This window comes from Clinocottus analis, unplaced genomic scaffold, assembly GCF_023055335.1.
Source record: "Clinocottus analis isolate CAN_PGR_092001 unplaced genomic scaffold, fCliAna1.0.p SCAF_16, whole genome shotgun sequence".
NCBI lineage: Eukaryota > Metazoa > Chordata > Actinopteri > Perciformes > Cottidae > Clinocottus > Clinocottus analis.
In genome coordinates this window covers 8,940,234-8,958,292 of record NW_027175887.1, presented here as the reverse complement: position 1 = coordinate 8,958,292, position 18,059 = coordinate 8,940,234, and the positions used below count along the sequence as shown (strand labels likewise).

The 18,059-nt window shown below is 42.2% G+C and overlaps 2 protein-coding genes across 2 annotated transcripts; both read right to left on the bottom strand.

The window, feature by feature from the left end:
• Window positions 1-268: 268 nt before the first annotated feature.
• LOC137786656 (immunoglobulin lambda-1 light chain-like) lies at window positions 269-4,238 on the bottom strand. The gene is made up of 4 exons (XM_068578678.1): window positions 4,199-4,238; window positions 3,784-4,106; window positions 1,359-1,392; window positions 269-597 (listed from the first exon to the last, which is right to left on the bottom strand). Exons 1-4 carry the CDS (start codon window positions 4,236-4,238, stop codon window positions 269-271), a joined length of 726 nt encoding a protein of 241 aa, XP_068434779.1.
• Window positions 4,239-12,251: 8,013 nt separating this feature from the next.
• LOC137786606 (immunoglobulin lambda-1 light chain-like) lies at window positions 12,252-14,254 on the bottom strand. Its single transcript, XM_068578597.1, has 4 exons — window positions 14,215-14,254; window positions 13,807-14,125; window positions 13,451-13,491; window positions 12,252-12,689 (listed from the first exon to the last, which is right to left on the bottom strand). The coding sequence occupies exons 1-4, from the start codon at window positions 14,252-14,254 to the stop codon at window positions 12,361-12,363; spliced, it is 729 nt and encodes a 242-aa protein (XP_068434698.1). The 3' UTR covers window positions 12,252-12,360.
• Window positions 14,255-18,059: the final 3,805 nt, after the last annotated feature.

Sequence of the window (18,059 nt, the reverse complement as noted above, 5' to 3'; positions counted from 1 at the left end):
TTATGACCATTTTTTAAATAAATGACAGCGATTAATGACTAAAGTGACACAAACTGCATCTACAAACCACCTGCTTCTTCTTGAGCCATTGTTCATGAGAAAAAGACAAGAAATCTATTGTTTTACACAATGCTTTTTTATTGAATAAGTCTGAATACGTTGTATTGTTTGCAAAGCTGAAACACAATTACAAGCACATTTTCTAAAAAGTGAAGCTTGTGATGAACAAACAGCAGAAAGAAGAAGCAGATGTGGTCATTCTGCTCCTCTACTGTTGCTCAGCTGGACAGTCGGACTTCTTGATGCTTTTCTCGGAAGTCTGGGCGCCCAAAGACACTTTACATGTGTAAACCGTATCCTGGTTCCAGTCTGACGTCTGGACGGCCAGATAGCTGCTGATGTGGAAAGTCTGGTCGGGTTGTTTAACAGCGGTGCTGGTAGAGATCCCACTGCTCACTGGGTTCCCTCCAGACAACCAGGTCACATCTGCAAAAGGCACAGACTGACTGGACAGACAGGCCAGAGAGGCTTCAGTGGACTGGAGCTCAGCACGGGACGGAGGGAAGACGGTCAGGACTGGAGGAGAGAGGCTGGAGCCTGAAACACACCAAAGGCTTTCTTCAAACAGCTGGACAGTAAAAGATAGTCTGTTTGTTTAGTTGACGAGAGTCAAACTGAACAAATGAAGCATTTAGAAAATATAAACATTTAGAAAGCATCATGTAAAGATATGAGCAGAGTAAAAAAAAGAAATAACTGAGAACATTAATCACTAACTAGATAATATGATGACCGGTTTTATAAAACATTTATGTTGAAATAATTTCAAACGGTCTTCATGTGTGTCTTACAAAGTGTTGTCTGGTTTATAATATAACATAATCAGTCGCTGTGAGAAATTACAGTAAAACAGAGCTGAGTTTGATAAAGTCTAACTAACATCAGAGGAAACAAATGTTTTCAAAAGCCAACAAACACAGTGATCATGGTGTTAAAACTACATTTTACAAGATTAGTAATTAAACAACATGAACTCAGAAATGAAGTATTCACTTTTTATGTCAGATAATCTTAACAGATTATGTAACATCATTCAAATAGTTTTTGAGTCAAGAGTTGCAGAAATAAATATGGTAAAATTATTTAGAAAACATTTCAAGTGTTTTGATTTTTCACAACTTTGAATTCTCTGTTAAAAAAACATCTTTGTATCAAAGCTGATGAACAACAGAATGAATCATTAAACAACATGTTAAATATTTCCAACAAGTAGAAAACATAAATCCATAATTTTCTCTTAATATGAATATTAGTATCAGTACACATATTCAGTTTTATGATGAGTAAACAGTACTTACTTGTCACAATCAGCTTGGTTCCTGGTCCGAATACCACAGTGATTCAGTCTGTACACATGGCTGTACAAAAACCTCCTGACTCTCTAACGAGGGGAGAGGAACTGAACCATCCTGCTGAGACCAACTCTCACTGTCAACACCTCATTGAATTCATCCGTCTGACTTCATTTCATAACACTGCTGGACTTGTTTGGAAAATCACTTTCATTCTTTTCTCCTTGTCGCCATATCATTTCTGTCTTCTCTTTATTTAATTGAAGGACATGTATTTTCATCAATCAATGTACTTATTCTCAGCATTGATGTGAGTCTGAGTAATCATAGTCACTTGGTTAACTGGTTATTCATCTGAGTGTGGTCTGTGAAGCTATGATAAGCATCTTTATTGTCATGTATGATTTGACCAACAGGAAGTACGTTCAGTTGAATTATAGGGATCCAAAAATCAAAGAAAAATATCTGTTGATCCTTTATATATATATATATATATATATATATATATATATATATATATATATATATATATATATATATTAGTTACATAAAGCATTGACTGATGACTTCTCTCCCAGTGAAGATGTGTCAAGCAGTGATTTTTAACCACTGTGTCACGGCATCCTGTGTAGTGATAGTCAGGAGTGTCGTGGAAAAATGTCCAATTTCACTTAATCGGTTCAAAAATAATATGATTTAGTTGCCGCAAATAAAGTGCCATTGTTGAGCATCTGAGCCTGTAATATAGTTGTTGGCCAAGTTATTAAATACTCTTCTATGACAGTAGGTAGCACAATAATTACCTGGAGCTGTTTTATGCTACAATGAGACATTTTGTAACTTGTTTTGTTGCTGGTGTGACTCAAGATTTTTTTATTGTTGAAAATGTGGCTCAAAAAAGGTTGAAAAACACTGTGTCAGAGTCTCAAAAAGCAGAAGTATTGTGTGAAGAGGTTTTTGTCACAGTGTAAATCACTGTGATACGAACTGATTAACAGAGTCATCCCATGTTTTACAGTAATAGACTGCTGAGTCTCCCTCCTCCATGTTGGTAATGATCAAACGATAATCTGATGTTGACTGATGAGTAGATGTGAACTTTGGAGAGGAGAAACCAGAGCCATAGCTTGGAGAGCTGTCCCCGTGATAAAAAAATATTACAAACTGAGGAACTCCTCCAGGAGTCTGTTTATACCACCAAGCACCACGGTTAGTAACAGTCCCCAGGTTACAGTCCATGGTGGCTGTCTCTCCTCTCCTCACCGCCACAACAGGCTTCTGTGTCAACACCGTCACACCACTCACACCTGGAAACAACAAGACGACATGGAGTCAAGAGAAACACACAGACTGATGAAGCCAACGTGAGGGCAAAGTTGCAGGAAGTCAGCCTCCTCACATGTGAGAGCAGTGATGAGAGAGCAGAGGGTCACCAGCATGATGTCGCTGTGTGGCGGAAACATTCCTGACTGTACAGCTGAGAGGTGAGCAGGGTCAGAGTGTGAGGAGAAGATACTCTGAAGCTTATAAAGACACTGAGGAGAGGAGAAGAGAAGAGGAGGAGGAGCTTAAACAAAACCGGCTTTTACACATAAATCAAAATCATAAGTATCAGTTTCAATTCATATAGTTTTTCATCAAATCTGTTAATAAAAAACGTCTGTATATTACTTTTGGAAGTCTGCTAATGTCATTTGAGAATTAAATCCATTATGCTCTTAAATGAATTCTTTATTTTATTTTTCTATTTTGGACTGCTCATAGAAAACAACATTTTTCTTTAGTGGGTTCATAGTTTTATGTTAAATGTGACTCCTCACTTTGTAAAAAAGTTCAGGAAGCACTTTCTTTTCTTTCACATGAGAGCTCTTATTCTTGTTCTTTGTTTAAGATGATTAAATATTGATTCAGGTATTGTGTTGATGTGGCTGCTGAAGCTCATATCTGAGTCTATAAGGATTTCTAACTTGGGTCAAGCTGGAAAATCACTTTCATTCTTTTCTCCTTGTGGCCGTATGATTTCTGTCTTGTCTTTATTTAATTGAAGGACATGTAATTACATCAAGCAATGTGTGTAAGCAGGGTGAAGAGTGTACTACAAGTTCATTATCAGCTCAACAAGAGACATTCACATTTACTGTTAACAAGTATTTTCATGACAATGTGATGGATCATAACTTGTGTTTAAGTGGTTTACATTTACATGTGAGCATATAAATATTTACACAAAACGAACTGTAAATAACCACTAGAAATATTTGAGAATGTGTGTGAGAATACAATAAAAGGAAAATATCTGTCTATTATATTTACTGTAAGTTACAGAAAGCATTGACTGGTGACTTCCCTCCCAGTCAAGATGTGTCAGAGTCTCAAAAAGCAGAAGTATTGTGTGAAGAGGTTTTTGTCACAGTGTAAATCACTGTGATACGTTTTGCTTAACAGAGCTGTCCCATGTTTCACAGTAATAGACTGCTGAGTCTCCCTCCTCCATGTTGGTAATGATCAAACGATAATCTGATGTTGACTGATGAGTAGATGTGAACTTTGGAGAGGAGAAACCAGAGCCATAGCTTGGAGCGCTGTCCCCGTGATAAAAATATATTACAAACTGAGGAACTCCTCCAGGAGTCTGTTTATACCAGGAAGCATAACTGTTAGTAACAGTCCCCAGGTTACAGTCCATGGTGGCTGTCTCTCCTCTCCTCACCGCCACAACAGGCTTCTGTGTCAACACCGTCACACCACTCACACCTGGAAACAACAAGACGACATGGAGTCAAGAGAAACACACAGACTGATGAAGCCAACGTGAGGGCAAAGTTGCAGGAAGTCAGCCTCCTCACATGTGAGAGCAGTGATGAGAGAGCAGAGGGTCACCAGCATGATGTCGCTGTGTGGCGGAAACATTCCTGACTGTACAGCTGAGAGGTGAGCAGGGTCAGAGTGTGAGGAGAAGATACTCTGAAGCTTATAAAGACACTGAGGAGAGGAGAAGAGAAGAGGAGGAGGAGCTTAAACAAAACCAGTTTTTACACATAAATCAAAATCATAAGTATCGGTTATAATTCATATAGTTTTTCATCAAATCTGTTAATAAAAAAAGTGTGTATATTACTATTGGAAGTCTGCTAATGTCATTTGAGAATAAAATCCATTATGCTCTCAAATGAATTGTTTATTTTATTTTTCTATTTTGGACTGCTCATAGAAAACAACATTTTTCTGAAGTGGGTTCATAGTTTTATGTTAAATGTGACTCCTCACTTTGTAAAGAAGTTCAGTAAGCACTTCCTTTTCTTTCACATGACAGCTTTTATTCTTGCTCTTTGTTTAAAATGATTAAATATTGATTCAATGATTGTGTTGATGTGGCTGCTGAAGCTCATATCTGAGTCTATAAGGATTTCTAACTTGGGTCAAGCTGGAAAATCACTTTGATTCTTTTCTCCTTGTGGCCGTATGATTTCTGTCTTGTCTTTATTTAATTGAAGGACATGTAATTGCATCAAGCAATGCACTTATTCCGGCTTAATACAGTATGTGTAAGTAGTATTATATCATAAACAGGGTGAAAAGTCTTCTGCAAGTTCATGTATCACCCGTAAAAAGAGACGTTCATATTTACTGTTAACAATTATTTTCATTACAGTGTGATGGATCATAACTTGTGTTTAAGTTGTTTACATTAACATGTGAGCATATCAATATGTACAAACTGCAACCTGTAAATAAACAATCGGAAAGATTTGAGAATGTGTGTGAAAATACATCCATCCATCCATCCATTTTCCGCCGCTTATCCGGGGTCGGGTCGCGGTGGCAGCACACCCAGCAGACCGACCCAGGCTTCCCTCTCACCCGCAACATTTTCCAGCTCGTTCTGGGGGACCCCGAGACGTTCCCAGGCCAGCCGGGAGATATAATCCCTCCAGCGTGTCCTGGGTCTTCCCCGGGGCCTCTTCCCAGTTGGACGTGCCTGGAAAACCTCTAATGGGAGGCGTCCAGGAGGCATCCGAATTAGATGCCCGAACCACCTCAGCTGACTCCTTTCGATACGAAGGAGCAGCGGCTCGACTCCAAGCTCCCCCCTGATGTCCGAGCTCCTTACCCTATCTCTAAGGCTGAGCCCGGCCACCCTACGGAGGAAGCTCATTTCGGCCGCTTGTATCCGCGACCTCGTTCTTTCGGTCACGACCCAGAGTTCGTGACCATAGGTGAGGGTTGGAACGTAGACCGACCAGTAAATAGAGAGCTTCGCCTTCCGACTTAGCTCCCTCTTCACCAAGACGGACCGGTACAGCGCCTGTTTTACTGCTGCAGCCGCACCGATCCGCCTGTCGATCTCTCGCTCCACCTTACCCTCACTCGTGAACAAGACCCCGAGGTACTTGAACTCCTTCGCTTGGGGCAGGCATGTTGTCCCCACCTGAAGGGAGCAATCCACCGGTTTCCGGCAGAGAACCATGGCCTCGGATTTGGAGGCGCTAACCCTCATCCCTGCCGCTTCACACTCGGCTGCAAAACGCCCCAGCGACTGCTGGAGGTCACGTTCCGAGGAAGCAAACAGGACCACATCATCTGCAAACAGCAGAGAGGCGATCCCGAGGCCCCCGAACCGGATTTCCTCCGCCCCCCGGCTGCGCCTAGAAATCCTGTCCATGAAGGTCACAAACAGGACCGGTGATAAAGGGCAGCCCTGGCGGAGGCCAACACCCACCGGGAACGTGTCTGACTTAATACCGAGGATACGGACACAACTCCTACTGCAGGCGTATAGAGACCGAATAGCCCGTGCCAACGGATCCGGCACCCCGTACTCCTGCAGCACCCCCCACAGAACCCCCCGAGGGACCCGGTCGAAAGCCTTCTCCAAGTCCACAAAGCACATGTAGACTGGTTGGGCAAACTCCCAAGACCCCTCCAGTAGTCCCGCAAGGGTAAAGAGCTGGTCCACTGTTCCACGACCGGGACGGAATCCGCACTGCTCCTCTTGAATCCGAGGTTCGACAAGCGGTCGGAGTCTCCTTTCCAGCACCCTGGCATAAGCTTTTCCCGGGAGGCTGAGTAGTGTGATACCACGATAGTTCGAGCACACTCTCCGGTCCCCCTTCTTGAAAATGGGAACCACCACCCCGGTCTGCCAGTCCATGGGCACTGTTCCCGACCCCCATGCGACACTGAAAAGGCGTGTCAGCCAAGACAGCCCAGCAATGTCCAGCGCTTTCAGCATCTCAGGGCGGATTTCATCCACCCCCGGCGCCTTGCCACCAAGAAGCTCTTTAACTACCTTAGTGACCTCTGCCAGGGATATGGGTGCACCCACCCCAAGGTCTTCAGGCACTGCCCCCTCCCCAGGGGACATGTTGGCCGGGTTTAGGAGTTCCTCAAAGTGCTCTTTCCACCGTCCGACGATGTCCCCAGTCCGAGTCAGCAGTTCCCCTCCCCCGCTGAGAACAGCCTGGGGTAGGCCCTGCTTTCCCTTTCTGATCCGCCGGATGGTTTGCCAGAACCTCTTTGAGGCCAACCGAAAGTCCTTCTCCATGGCCTCCCCGAACTCTTCCCATGACCGAGTTTTAGCATCCGCTACCGCCGCAGCTGCAGCCCTCTTGGCCTGCCGGTACCCATCAGCTGCTTCAGGAGACCCCTGGGCCAACCAGGCCCGAAAGGCCTCCTTCTTCAACTTGACGGCTTCCCTCACCCCCGGTGTCCACCACCGGGTTCTCGGGTTACCGCCGCGACAGGCACCGACGACCTTCCGACCACAACTCTTGACAGCAGCTTCCACAATAGAGGCTTTGAACAAGGTCCACTCGGATTCCATGTCCCCAACCTCCCTCAGGATGCGTGAAAAGTTCTTCCGGAGGTGGGAGTTGAAGACCTTCCGGACAGGATCCTCAGCTAGACGTTCCCAGTTCACCCTCACAACACGTTTGGGCTTGCCAGGTCTTTCCAGCCGCCTCCCTCGCCATCTGATCCAACTCACCACCAGGTGGTGATCAGTTGACAGCTCTGCTCCTCTCTTTACCCGAGTGTCCAAGACATACGGCCGCAGGTCAGATGATACGATTACAAAGTCGATCATTGATCTTTGGCCTAAGGTGTTCTGGTACCAAGTACACTTATGAACCACCTTATGCTCAAACATGGTGTTTGTGATGGCCAAACCGTGGCTAGCACAGAAGTCCAACAACAGAACACCGTTCGGGTTCAGATCGGGCAAGCCGTTCCTCCCAATCACCCCCCGCCAAGTTTCACTGTCATTACCCACGTGACCGTTGAAGTCTCCCAGGAGAACTATAGAGTCGGCAGGAGGCGCCCTCTCCAGGACCCCTCCAACCGACTCCAAGAAGGCCGGATACTCCGAGCTGCTGTTCGGTGCATAAGCACAAACAACAGTCAGAGCCTTACTCCCCGCAACCCGAAGGCGCAGGGAGGCGACCCTCTCGTTCACCGGAAAAAACTCCAACATAGCGGCGCTCAGCCGGGGACTCGTGAGTATCCCCACACCCGCCCGGCGCCTCTCACCCTGGGCAACTCCAGAAAAGGACAAAGTCCAACCCTTCTCCAGGAGCTTGGTTCCAGAGCCCTTGCTGTGCGTGGAGGTGACCCCAACTATATCTAGCTGGTACCGTTCCACCTCCTGCACTAGCTCCAGCTCTTTCCCCGCTAGCGAGGTGACGTTCCACGTCCCTAGAGCTAGTCCATGCTGCCGGCGATCGGCTCGCCCAGGTCTTCTGCCTGGTCTGCCGCCCGGTCTGCATTGCACCCGACCCCGATGGTCCTCTCCGCGGGTGGTGGGTCCACGGAGTGGCTGCGGCACCATGTAGTTCTTTCGGGCTAAGCCCGACCGGGCCCCATGGGCGAAAGCCCGGCCACCAGACGCTCGCCGACGAGCTCGCCTCCCAGGTCTGGCTCCAGGAGGGTGCCCCGGTTTCCCTTGTCCGGGCGAGGTGACTAAGCTGTTAGTGCTGCTTTCCATCAGGGTTTTTTGAACCGCTCTTAGTCTGGGCTCTCCCCCGAAACCTGTTTGCCTTGGGAGACCCTACCAGGGGCTGACGCCCCGGACAACATAGCTCCCAGGTTCACTGAGCCACTCAAACTCCTCCACCACGTTAAGGTGGCGATTCACGGAGGAAAATACAATAAAAGGAAAATATCTGTTTATTATATATACTGTAAGTTACAGAAAGCATTGACTGGTGACTTCCCTCCAAGTCAAGATGTGTCAGAGTCTCAAAAAGCAGAAGTATTTTGTGAAGAGGTTTTTGTCACAGTGTAAATCACTGTGATACGAACTGATTAACAGAGCTGTCCCATGTTTGACAGTAATAGACTGCTGAGTCTCCCTCCTCCATGTTGGTAATGATCAAACGATAATCTGATGTTGACTGATGAGTAGATGTGAACTTTGGAGAGGAGAAACCAGAGCCATAGGTTGGAGAGCTCCAGCCGTGATAAAAATATAATACAAACTGAGGAACTCCTCCAGGAGTCTGTTTATACCAGCCAGCAGCACTGTTAGTAACAGTCCCCAGGTTACAGTCCATGGTGGCTGTCTCTCCTCTCCTCACCGCCACAACAGGCTTCTGTGTCAACACCGTCACACCACTCACACCTGGAAACAACAAGACGACATGGAGTCAAGAGAAACACACAGACTGATGAAGCCAACGTGAGGGCAAAGTTGCAGGAAGTCAGCCTCCTCACATGTGAGAGCAGTGATGAGAGAGCAGAGGGTCACCAGCATGATGTCGCTGTGTGGCGGAAACATTCCTGACTGTACAGCTGAGAGGTGAGCAGGGTCAGAGTGTGAGGAGAAGATACTCTGAAGCTTATAAAGACACTGAGGAGAGGAGAAGAGAAGAGGAGGAGGAGCTTAAACAAAACCGGCTCTTACACATAAATCAAAATCATAAGTATCGGTTTGATGTCATATAGTTTTTCATCAAATCTGTTAATAAAAAAACTTGTGTATATTACTTTAGTAAGTCTGCTAATGTCCTTTGAGAATTAAATCCATTATGCTCTCAAATGAATACTTCATTTTATTTTTCTATTTTGGACTGCTCATAGAAAAAAGAAGTATTCCTAAGTGGGTTCATGGTTTTATTTTAAATGTGAGTCCTAAAGAAGTTCAGTAAGCACTTTCTTTTCTTTCACATGAGAGCTCTTACTCTTGTTCTTTGTTTAAGATGATTGCATCAAGCAACGTACTTATTCTCAGCATTGTTGTGAGTTTGAGCAATCACAGTCACTTGGTGAACTAGTTATACATCTGAGTGTGCTCTGTAAAGCTGTGATAAGCATCTTTATTGTCATGTATGATTTGACCAAAAAGAAACATGTTTAGTTGAATAATAGGGGCCCAAGAATCGAAGCCTGATGGACTCCACGTCATGTTGATCTGCTCAGATGTAGAATCACTCATCTCTAGCATGTTACAGTGTGTGAAAGCAGTAATATATCAAAAGCAGGGTGAAAAGTGGACTTAACTGTTCATGTATAACCTCAACAACAGACATTAATATTTACTGTTAACAATTATTTTCAGGACACTGATGGATCATAACTTGTGTTTAAGTTGTTTACATTTACTTGTGAGCATATACGTATGTACACAAGGCAAACTGTAAATAAACATTAGGAAAATGTTTTAAAAGTGTTTGAGAATAAACAGTGACTGACAGGAGGAGGAGCTTTGCTTATATCTGCATGGTTTCATAGTGTAATGTGTCAGCATTAATATCAGTGTAGGGGATTTTTCAAAATTTGGATCTGATCAAATTTATTGCAGTTACAATTGTGACATATATGTTTATTTTTAAACTCCCTTGCCTTAGGAGATCAAAAAAAAATCAACTTTTTTTCACAAGTTAAAGGAGAGTCATGTTGCTTTTTCCACATGTACAACAAAACATATGTATAAAAGCAATTGATAATTTGCAACATCACTGTGTTTCCAGTCAAGGAGGCTTTACAGAGAACTGAGACTCAACCTCTTGATTTACATGAAGTTAAATAAAGACAGGAGGTCTGCAGGTGCTTCCTGCAGATGAGAGAGAGAGAGAGAGAGAGAGAGAGAGAGAGAGAGAGAGAGAGAGCGAGAGCGAGAGCGAGAGAGAGATGAAACAAGAGCTCTGACTTCTGTTGATGGTTAGTTCTCTTTTTTGCATGCGTGTGTACTGTCTTTTTTTAAACAATGAAATCAGTAAGAGTTCCCTCTGTGTCTTCCAATAGTAATCCAGTGCTGCTCTCTAGTGTGAATTCAAAAGAATAACAACACCTAACTTCTCTTATTTTATCATCATCGGTTGTGTGAAGTACAACTATAATACATGTTTAATCTAATAAATGTGTGCAAATAATGTAGTTATAGACATGAGTGATTTCATGTAATCACCTTAATTAAGAATTTAAATACATAAATAAATGCATTCCCTAAATGAATAGTAATTTGGAAAAGTTCATTTTTACTTTGAAGCTTGAGAGACCGCTGCTGCTTCGTTACAATCTCTCATGACTTTGACTGCTCTCCTGCAAACAGCCAGCAGAGGGCCAATAGGATTGTTCATGTGAGGGAGGGAACACTAAAGAGAGACCAGGCGGAGGAATTTGAGTTTTCATGTAATGTAACAAATGCAACGTTCACTTTGACTGCATTTATATCAACAATATCAATGTCTGAAGAATGCAGACATCCTCCAACATCTGTGTCTTTGGAGTCACTTTAAATGAATATAGTTTACACACATCTGAACAAGCCCATCAGAGTAATTAGTCAAGTACATATTTAGCATGATTGAAGGGAATATCACAAAAGCAACACAACTCAAACATGTAGTAGACATGTCAAATCATAGCGTTGGAGTCATTTTTTTTTTTTATCACCTTCTAAAAGTTCATATTTCACATCCAGGGTTGCATCCAGGTATGAACTCTATTTTCCATGTGAGGCCTGCGCTGCCTGCCTTCCCTCACCTGTCCACTAGTCACCCCGTTCAGTTCTCCTGCTGCTGCTCGTCACCTGACCACCAGCTATACTTTCTAACGCAGGTGACACCATCATGTCTGGTGATAAAACGCACATCTCTGCTCGCTACTTGTTCCTGAAGGCATTACGTGACAGTGACAGAACAATCAGGGTTCAGCAGACTCTTCAACTGCGCTCCAGAGTCGCAGCAGCCCACCATGCTGTCCCACAACCAGCTGGTACGATGTCAGGATAGGAGGTGTGATGATGTCAGAGTGGCCCCGATTTACATGAATTTAAACAAAAGTTAAACACTTGACACACACGAGTATCTTTAATAACTGAATGTTGAATTCCGTTTCTCAAACAAACCCACTAACTATCCAACATTTCATGATTATGTTACATTACTCATGTTTAGTGGTGGTCACTGAAATCATAAATAAACACGTTTTAAGGATAAGACCATGAAGTTTAGGTGAGGTCGAAGAATAAGTCGGTTTACAAACGACAGGACTCTTCATTTACATGAAGCTATAAATAAGGAGAGCGGGCCAACAGGTGCATCCTGGGAAGGAAGAGAAGATGAAGTAGAGAGGTGATGCTTCACTGACGGAGGATGACATCTTGCTTTCATTTGATCGTTTCATTTCATTTAATTACTGAGAGAAACTAAAACCAGAAAAGACATCTTAGTTTGAATAAATTTCTGATAGACTTTAGAGAACGTAAAACATAATGTTTTTAATTTAGATTCATACCTTATGACCATTTTTTAAATAAATGACAGCGATTAATGACTAAAGTGACACAAACTGCATCTACAAACCACCTGCTTCTTCTTGAGCCATTGTTAGTGAGAAAAAGACAAGAAATCTGTTGTTTTACACAATGCTTTTTTATTGAATAAGTCTGAATACGTTGTATTGTTTGCAAAGCTGAAACACAATTACAAGCACATTTTCTAAAAAGTGAAGCTTGTGATGAACAAACAGCAGAAAGAAGAAGCAGATGTTAAATGGTCATTCTGCTCCTCTACTGTTGCTCAGCTGGACAGTCGGACTTCTTGATGCTTTTCTCGGAAGTCTGGGCGCCCAAAGACACTTTACATGTGTAAACCGTATCCTGGTTCCAGTCTGACGTCTGGACGGCCAGATAGCTGCTGATGTGGAAAGTCTGGTCGGGTTGTTTAACAGCGGTGCTGGTAGAGATCCCACTGCTCACTGGGTTCCCTCCAGACAACCAGGTCACATCTGCAAAAGGCACAGACTGACTGGACAGACAGGCCAGAGAGGCTTCAGTGGACTGGAGCTCAGCACGGGACGGAGGGAAGACGGTCAGGACTGGAGGAGAGAGGCTGGAGCCTGAAACACACCAAAGGCTTTCTTCAAACAGCTGGACAGTAAAAGATAGTCTGTTTGTTTAGTTGACGAGAGTCAAACTGAACAAATGAAGCATTTAGAAAATATAAACATTTAGAAAGCATCATGTAAAGATATGAGCAGAGTAAAAAAAAGAAATGACTGAGAATGTTAATCACTAACTTGGAAATACGATGACCGGTTTTATAAAACATTTATGTTGAAATAATTTCAAACGGTCTTCATGTGTGTCTTACAAAGTGTTGTCTGGTTTATAATATAACATAATCAGTCGCTGTGAGAAATTACAGTAAAACAGAGCTGAGTTTGATAAAGTCTAACTAACATCAGAGGAAACAAATGTTTTCAAAAGCCAACAAACACAGTGATCATGGTGTTAAAACTACATTTTACAAGATTAGTAATTAAACAACATGAACTCAGAAATGAAGTATTCACTTTTTATGTCAGATAATCTTAACAGATTATGTAACATCACTCAAATAGTTTTTGAGTCAAGAGTTGCAGAAATAAATATGGTAAAATTAATTAGAAAACATTTCAAGTGTTTTGATTTTTCACAACTTTGAATTCTCTGTTAAAAAAACATCTTTGTATCAAAGCTGATGAACAACAGAATGAATCATTAAACAACATGTTAAATATTTCCAACAAGTAGAAAACATAAATCCATAATTTTCTCTTAATATGAATATTAGTATCAGTACACGTATTCAGTTTTATGATGAGTAAACAGTACTTACTTGTCACAATCAGCTTGGTTCCTGGTCCGAATACCACAGTGATTCAGTCTGTACACATGGCTGTACAAAAACCTCCTGACTCTCTAACGAGGGGAGAGGAACTGAACCATCCTGCTGAGACCAACTCTCACTGTCAACACCTCATTGAATTCATCCGTCTGACTTCATTTCATAACACTGCTGGACTTGTTTCAAACACTCCTGTAATGTTAGATGCATTCATTGAATGTTCCTCAATGTTTTGTTCCAGTTTGTCTGATTTGAGTGCTTCTATTTTGCTCAGAGATGTTACACATCTGTAGTGAGTCTCTGGTGGAGGTTTTTGTCACAGTGTGAACCTCTGTGATACAGCTGCAGCAGCAGAGTCATCCCATGTCCCACAGTAATACTGAGCAGCGTCTCCGGCCTCTGCCCGCTTTATGATGAACTGGTAATCTATGTTTGATGAGGATTTAGAGCTGAACCGGTCTGAGGAGAAACCTGATCCAAACTGGAGATCACTGCTGCCATGATGAAATTTAAGAACATACTGAGGAGCTTCACCAGGAACCTGTTTATACCATCTGACAGAATTTCCATCATATCTCTGAATGTTGCAGTTGAGAACAACCTCTTGTCCTGGAGAAACTGTGTGCACAGCAGGCGTCTGAGTCAGCACTATCACTGCATCCACATCTGTCAAGACACAGAGAAAAATAAGGTGAAAGGTTTCTGTGTGAATAGATGATAGATGGGCTGTAAAATGAACCAGAAGAACATCTCACATGTGAGAGCAGTGAAGAGAGAGCAGAGGATCCCCAGCATGATGTCACTGTGGCGTTCCTGACTGTACAGCTGAGAGGTGAGCAGGGTCAGAGTGTGAGGAGAAGAGATTATGGAGCATATAAAGACACTGAGAAGAAGAGGAGAGGAGGAGGAGGAGCTTTACCAAAACCAGTTTTCACACATAAATCAACATCATAAGTATCGGTTTCACATCATTTACTTTTTCATAAGTTCTGTTAATAAAAAACGTACGCATACTGGTTTTGGAAGTATGCTAATGTAATTTAAGAATTAAATCAAGTTATTCTTTCACATTAATTGTTTCTTCTTTTTTTTATTTCAGACTGCTCGTTAAAAAAAAAGTATTTCTAAGTGGGTTCATAGTTTGATGTTAAATGTGACTCCTCATGTAAAGAAGTTCAGAAAGTACTTTCTTTTCTTTCATATATTTTTCTCCAATGGGGGCTCATTTTTTTGTTCTTTGTTTCTGATATTGTGTTGATGTGGCTGCTGAAGCTCAGATCTGAATCTATTAAGATTTATAACTTGGGTCAAGCTGGAAAATCACTTTCATTCTTTTCTCCTTGTTGCCATATGATTTCTGTCTTGTCTTTATTTAATTGAAGGACATGTAATTACATAAAGTAATGTGTGTAAGCAGGGTGAAGAGTGTACTACAAGTTCATTATCAGCTCAACAAGAGACATTCACATTTACTGTTAACAAGTATTTTCATGACAATGTGATGGATCATAACTTGTGTTGAAGTGGTTTACATTTACATGTGAGCATATAAATATTTACACAAGGCAAACTGTAAATAACCACTAGAAATATTTGAGAATGTGTGTGAGAATACAATAAAAGGAAAATATCTGTTTATTATATATACTGTAAGTTACAGAAAGCATTGACTGGTGACTTCCCTCCCAGTCAAGATGTGTCAGAGTCTCAAAAAGCAGAAGTATTGTGTGAAGAGGTTTTTGTCACAGTGTAAATCACTGTGATACTTCCTGCTTAACAGAGCTGTCCCATGTTTTACAGTAATAGACTGCTGAGTCTCCCTCCTCCATGTTGGTAATGATCAAACGATAATCTGATGTTGACTGATGAGTAGATGTGAACTTTGGAGAGGAGAAACCAGAGCCATAGCTTGGAGCGCTCCAGCCGTGATAAAAAGATAATACAAACTGAGGAACTCCTCCAGGAGTCTGTTTATACCAGCGAGCATCACTGTCAGTAACAGTCCCCAGGTTACAGTCCATGGTGGCTGTCTCTCCTCTCCTCACCGCCACAACAGGCTTCTGTGTCAACACCGTCACACCACTCACACCTGGAAACAACAAGACGACATGGAGTCAAGAGAAACACACAGACTGATGAAGCCAACGTGAGGGCAAAGTTGCAGGAAGTCAGCCTCCTCACATGTGAGAGCAGTGATGAGAGAGCAGAGGGTCACCAGCATGATGTCAGTGGGAGCTGAGAATGGCCTTGTGACTTGGAAAGTGAGTTTACTGCTGACAGATTAGAGGATGAGGAGAGGAGGTGCTGGAGGAGCAATTAAATACAACACTGAAACTGAGAGTGACTGACAGGAGGAGGAGCTTTGCTTATATCTGCATGGTTTCATGGTGTAATGTGTCAGCATTATTATCAGTGTAGGGGATTTTTCAAAATTTGGATCTGATCAAATTTATTGCAGTTGCAATTGTGACATATATGTTTATTTTTAAACTCCCTTGCCTTAGGAGATCAAAAAATTCAACTTTTTTTCATAAGTCAAAGGAGAGTCATGTTGCTTTTTCAACGTGTACAACAAAACACATGTATAAAAGCAATTGACAATTTGCAACATCATTGTGTTTCCAGTCAAGGAGGCTTTACAGAGAACTGAGACTCAACCTCTTGATTTACATGAAGTTAAATAAAGACAGGAGGTCTGCAGGTGCTTCCTGCAGATGAAACAGAGAGAGAGAGAGAGAGAGAGAGAGAGAGATAGAGAGAGAGAGAGAGAGAGAGAGAGAGAGAGAGAGAGAGAGAGAAGAGAGAGAGAGAGAGAGAGAGAGAGAGAGAGAGAGAGAGAGAGAGAGAGATGAAAAGCCCTGACTTCTGTTGAAATCTAGGGTTACTTCTCTTTTTTGTGTGTGTGTTTGTGTTTGTGTGTACTGAGTCTTTTTTAAACAATGAAATCAGTAAGAGTTCCCTCTGTGTCTTCTAATAGTAATCCAGTGCTGCTCTCTAGTGTGAATTCAAAAGAATAACAACACCTAACTTCTCTTATTTTATCATCATCGGTTGTGTGAAGTACAACTATAATACATGTTTAATCTAATAAATGTGTGCAAATAATGTAGTTATAGACATGAGTGATTTCATGCAATCACCTTAATTAAGAATTTAAATACATAAATAAATGCATTCCCTAAATGAATAGTAATTTGGAAAAGTTCATTTTTACTTTGAAGCTTGAGAGACCGCTGCTGCTTCGTTACAATCTCTCATGACTTTGACTGCTCTCCTGCAAACAGCCAGCAGAGGGCCAATAGGATTGTTCATGTGAGGGAGGGAACACTAAAGAGAGACCAGGCGGAGGAATTTGAGTTTTCATGTAATGTAACAAATGCAACGTTCACTTTGACTGCATTTATATCAACAATATTAATGTCTGAAGAATGCAGACATCCTCCAACATCTGTGTCTTTGGAGTCACTTTAAATGAATATAGTTTACACACATCTGAACAAGCCCATCAGAGTAATTAGTCAAGTACATATTTAGCATGATTGAAGGGAATATCACAAAAGCAACACAACTCAAACATGTAGTAAACATGTCAAATCATAGCGTTAGAGTCATTTTTATTTTTCATCACCTTCTAAAAGTTCATATTTCACATCCAGGGTTGCATCCAGGTATGAACTCTATTTTCCATGTGAGGCCTGCGCTGCCTGCCTTCCCTCACCTGTCCACTAGTCACCCCGTTCAGTTCTCCTGCTGCTGCTCGTCACCTGACCACCAGCTATACTTTCTAACGCAGGTGACACCATCATGTCTGGTGATAAAACGCACATCTCTGCTCGCTACTTGTTCCTGAAGGCATTACGTGACAGTGACAGAACAATCAGGGTTCAGCAGACTCTTCAACTGCGCTCCAGAGTCGCAGCAGCCCACCATGCTGTCCCACAACCAGCTGGTATGATGTCAGGATAGGAGGTGTGATGATGTCAGAGTGGCCCCGATTTATATGAATTTAAACAAAAGTTAAACACTTGACACACACGAATATCTTTAATAACTGAATGTTGAATTCTGTTTCTTAAACAAACCCACTAACTATCCAACATTTCATGATTATGTTACATTACTCATGTTTAGTGGTGGTCACTGAAATCATAAATAAACACGTTTTAAGGATAAGACCATGAAGTTTAGGTGAGGTCAAAGAATAAGTCGGTTTACAACCGACAGGACTCTTCATTTACATGAAGCTATAAATAAGGAGAGCAGGCCAACAGGTGCATCCTGGGAAGGAAGAGAAGATGAAGTAGAGAGGTGATGCTTCACTGACGGAGGATGACATCTTGCTTTCATTTGATCGTTTCATTTCATTTAATAACTGCAAGCAACTAAAACCAGAAAAGACATCTTAGTTTGAATAAATTTCTGATAGACTTTAGAGAACGTAAAACATAATGTTTTTAATTTAGATTCATACCTTATGACCATTTTTTAAATAAATGACAGCGATTAATGACTAAAGTGACACAAACTGCATCTACAAACCACCTGCTTCTTCTTGAGCCATTGTTCATGAGAAAAAGACAAGAAATCTATTGTTTTACAC

Excerpts from the sequence above, each read along its gene's own strand:
- LOC137786656 (XM_068578678.1), bottom strand. The coding sequence starts at position 4,238 with ATGCTGGTGACCCTCTGCTCTCTCATCACTGCTCTCACAT. Across the intron at positions 4,107-4,198 it reads TCTCATCACTGCTCTCACAT|GTGTGAGTGGTGTGACGGTG; the intron begins GTGAGGAGGCTG and ends TGTTGTTTCCAG. Across the intron at positions 1,393-3,783 it reads ACAGCTCTGTTAAGCAAAAC|GTATTCGGACCAGGAACCAA; the intron begins GTATCACAGTGA and ends TGAATCACTGTG.
- LOC137786606 (XM_068578597.1), bottom strand. The coding sequence starts at position 14,254 with ATGCTGGGGATCCTCTGCTCTCTCTTCACTGCTCTCACAT. Across the intron at positions 14,126-14,214 it reads TCTCTTCACTGCTCTCACAT|ATGTGGATGCAGTGATAGTG; the intron begins GTGAGATGTTCT and ends GTGTCTTGACAG. Across the intron at positions 13,492-13,806 it reads ACATGGGATGACTCTGCTGC|CACTGTGGTATTCGGACCAG; the intron begins TGCAGCTGTATC and ends TACAGACTGAAT.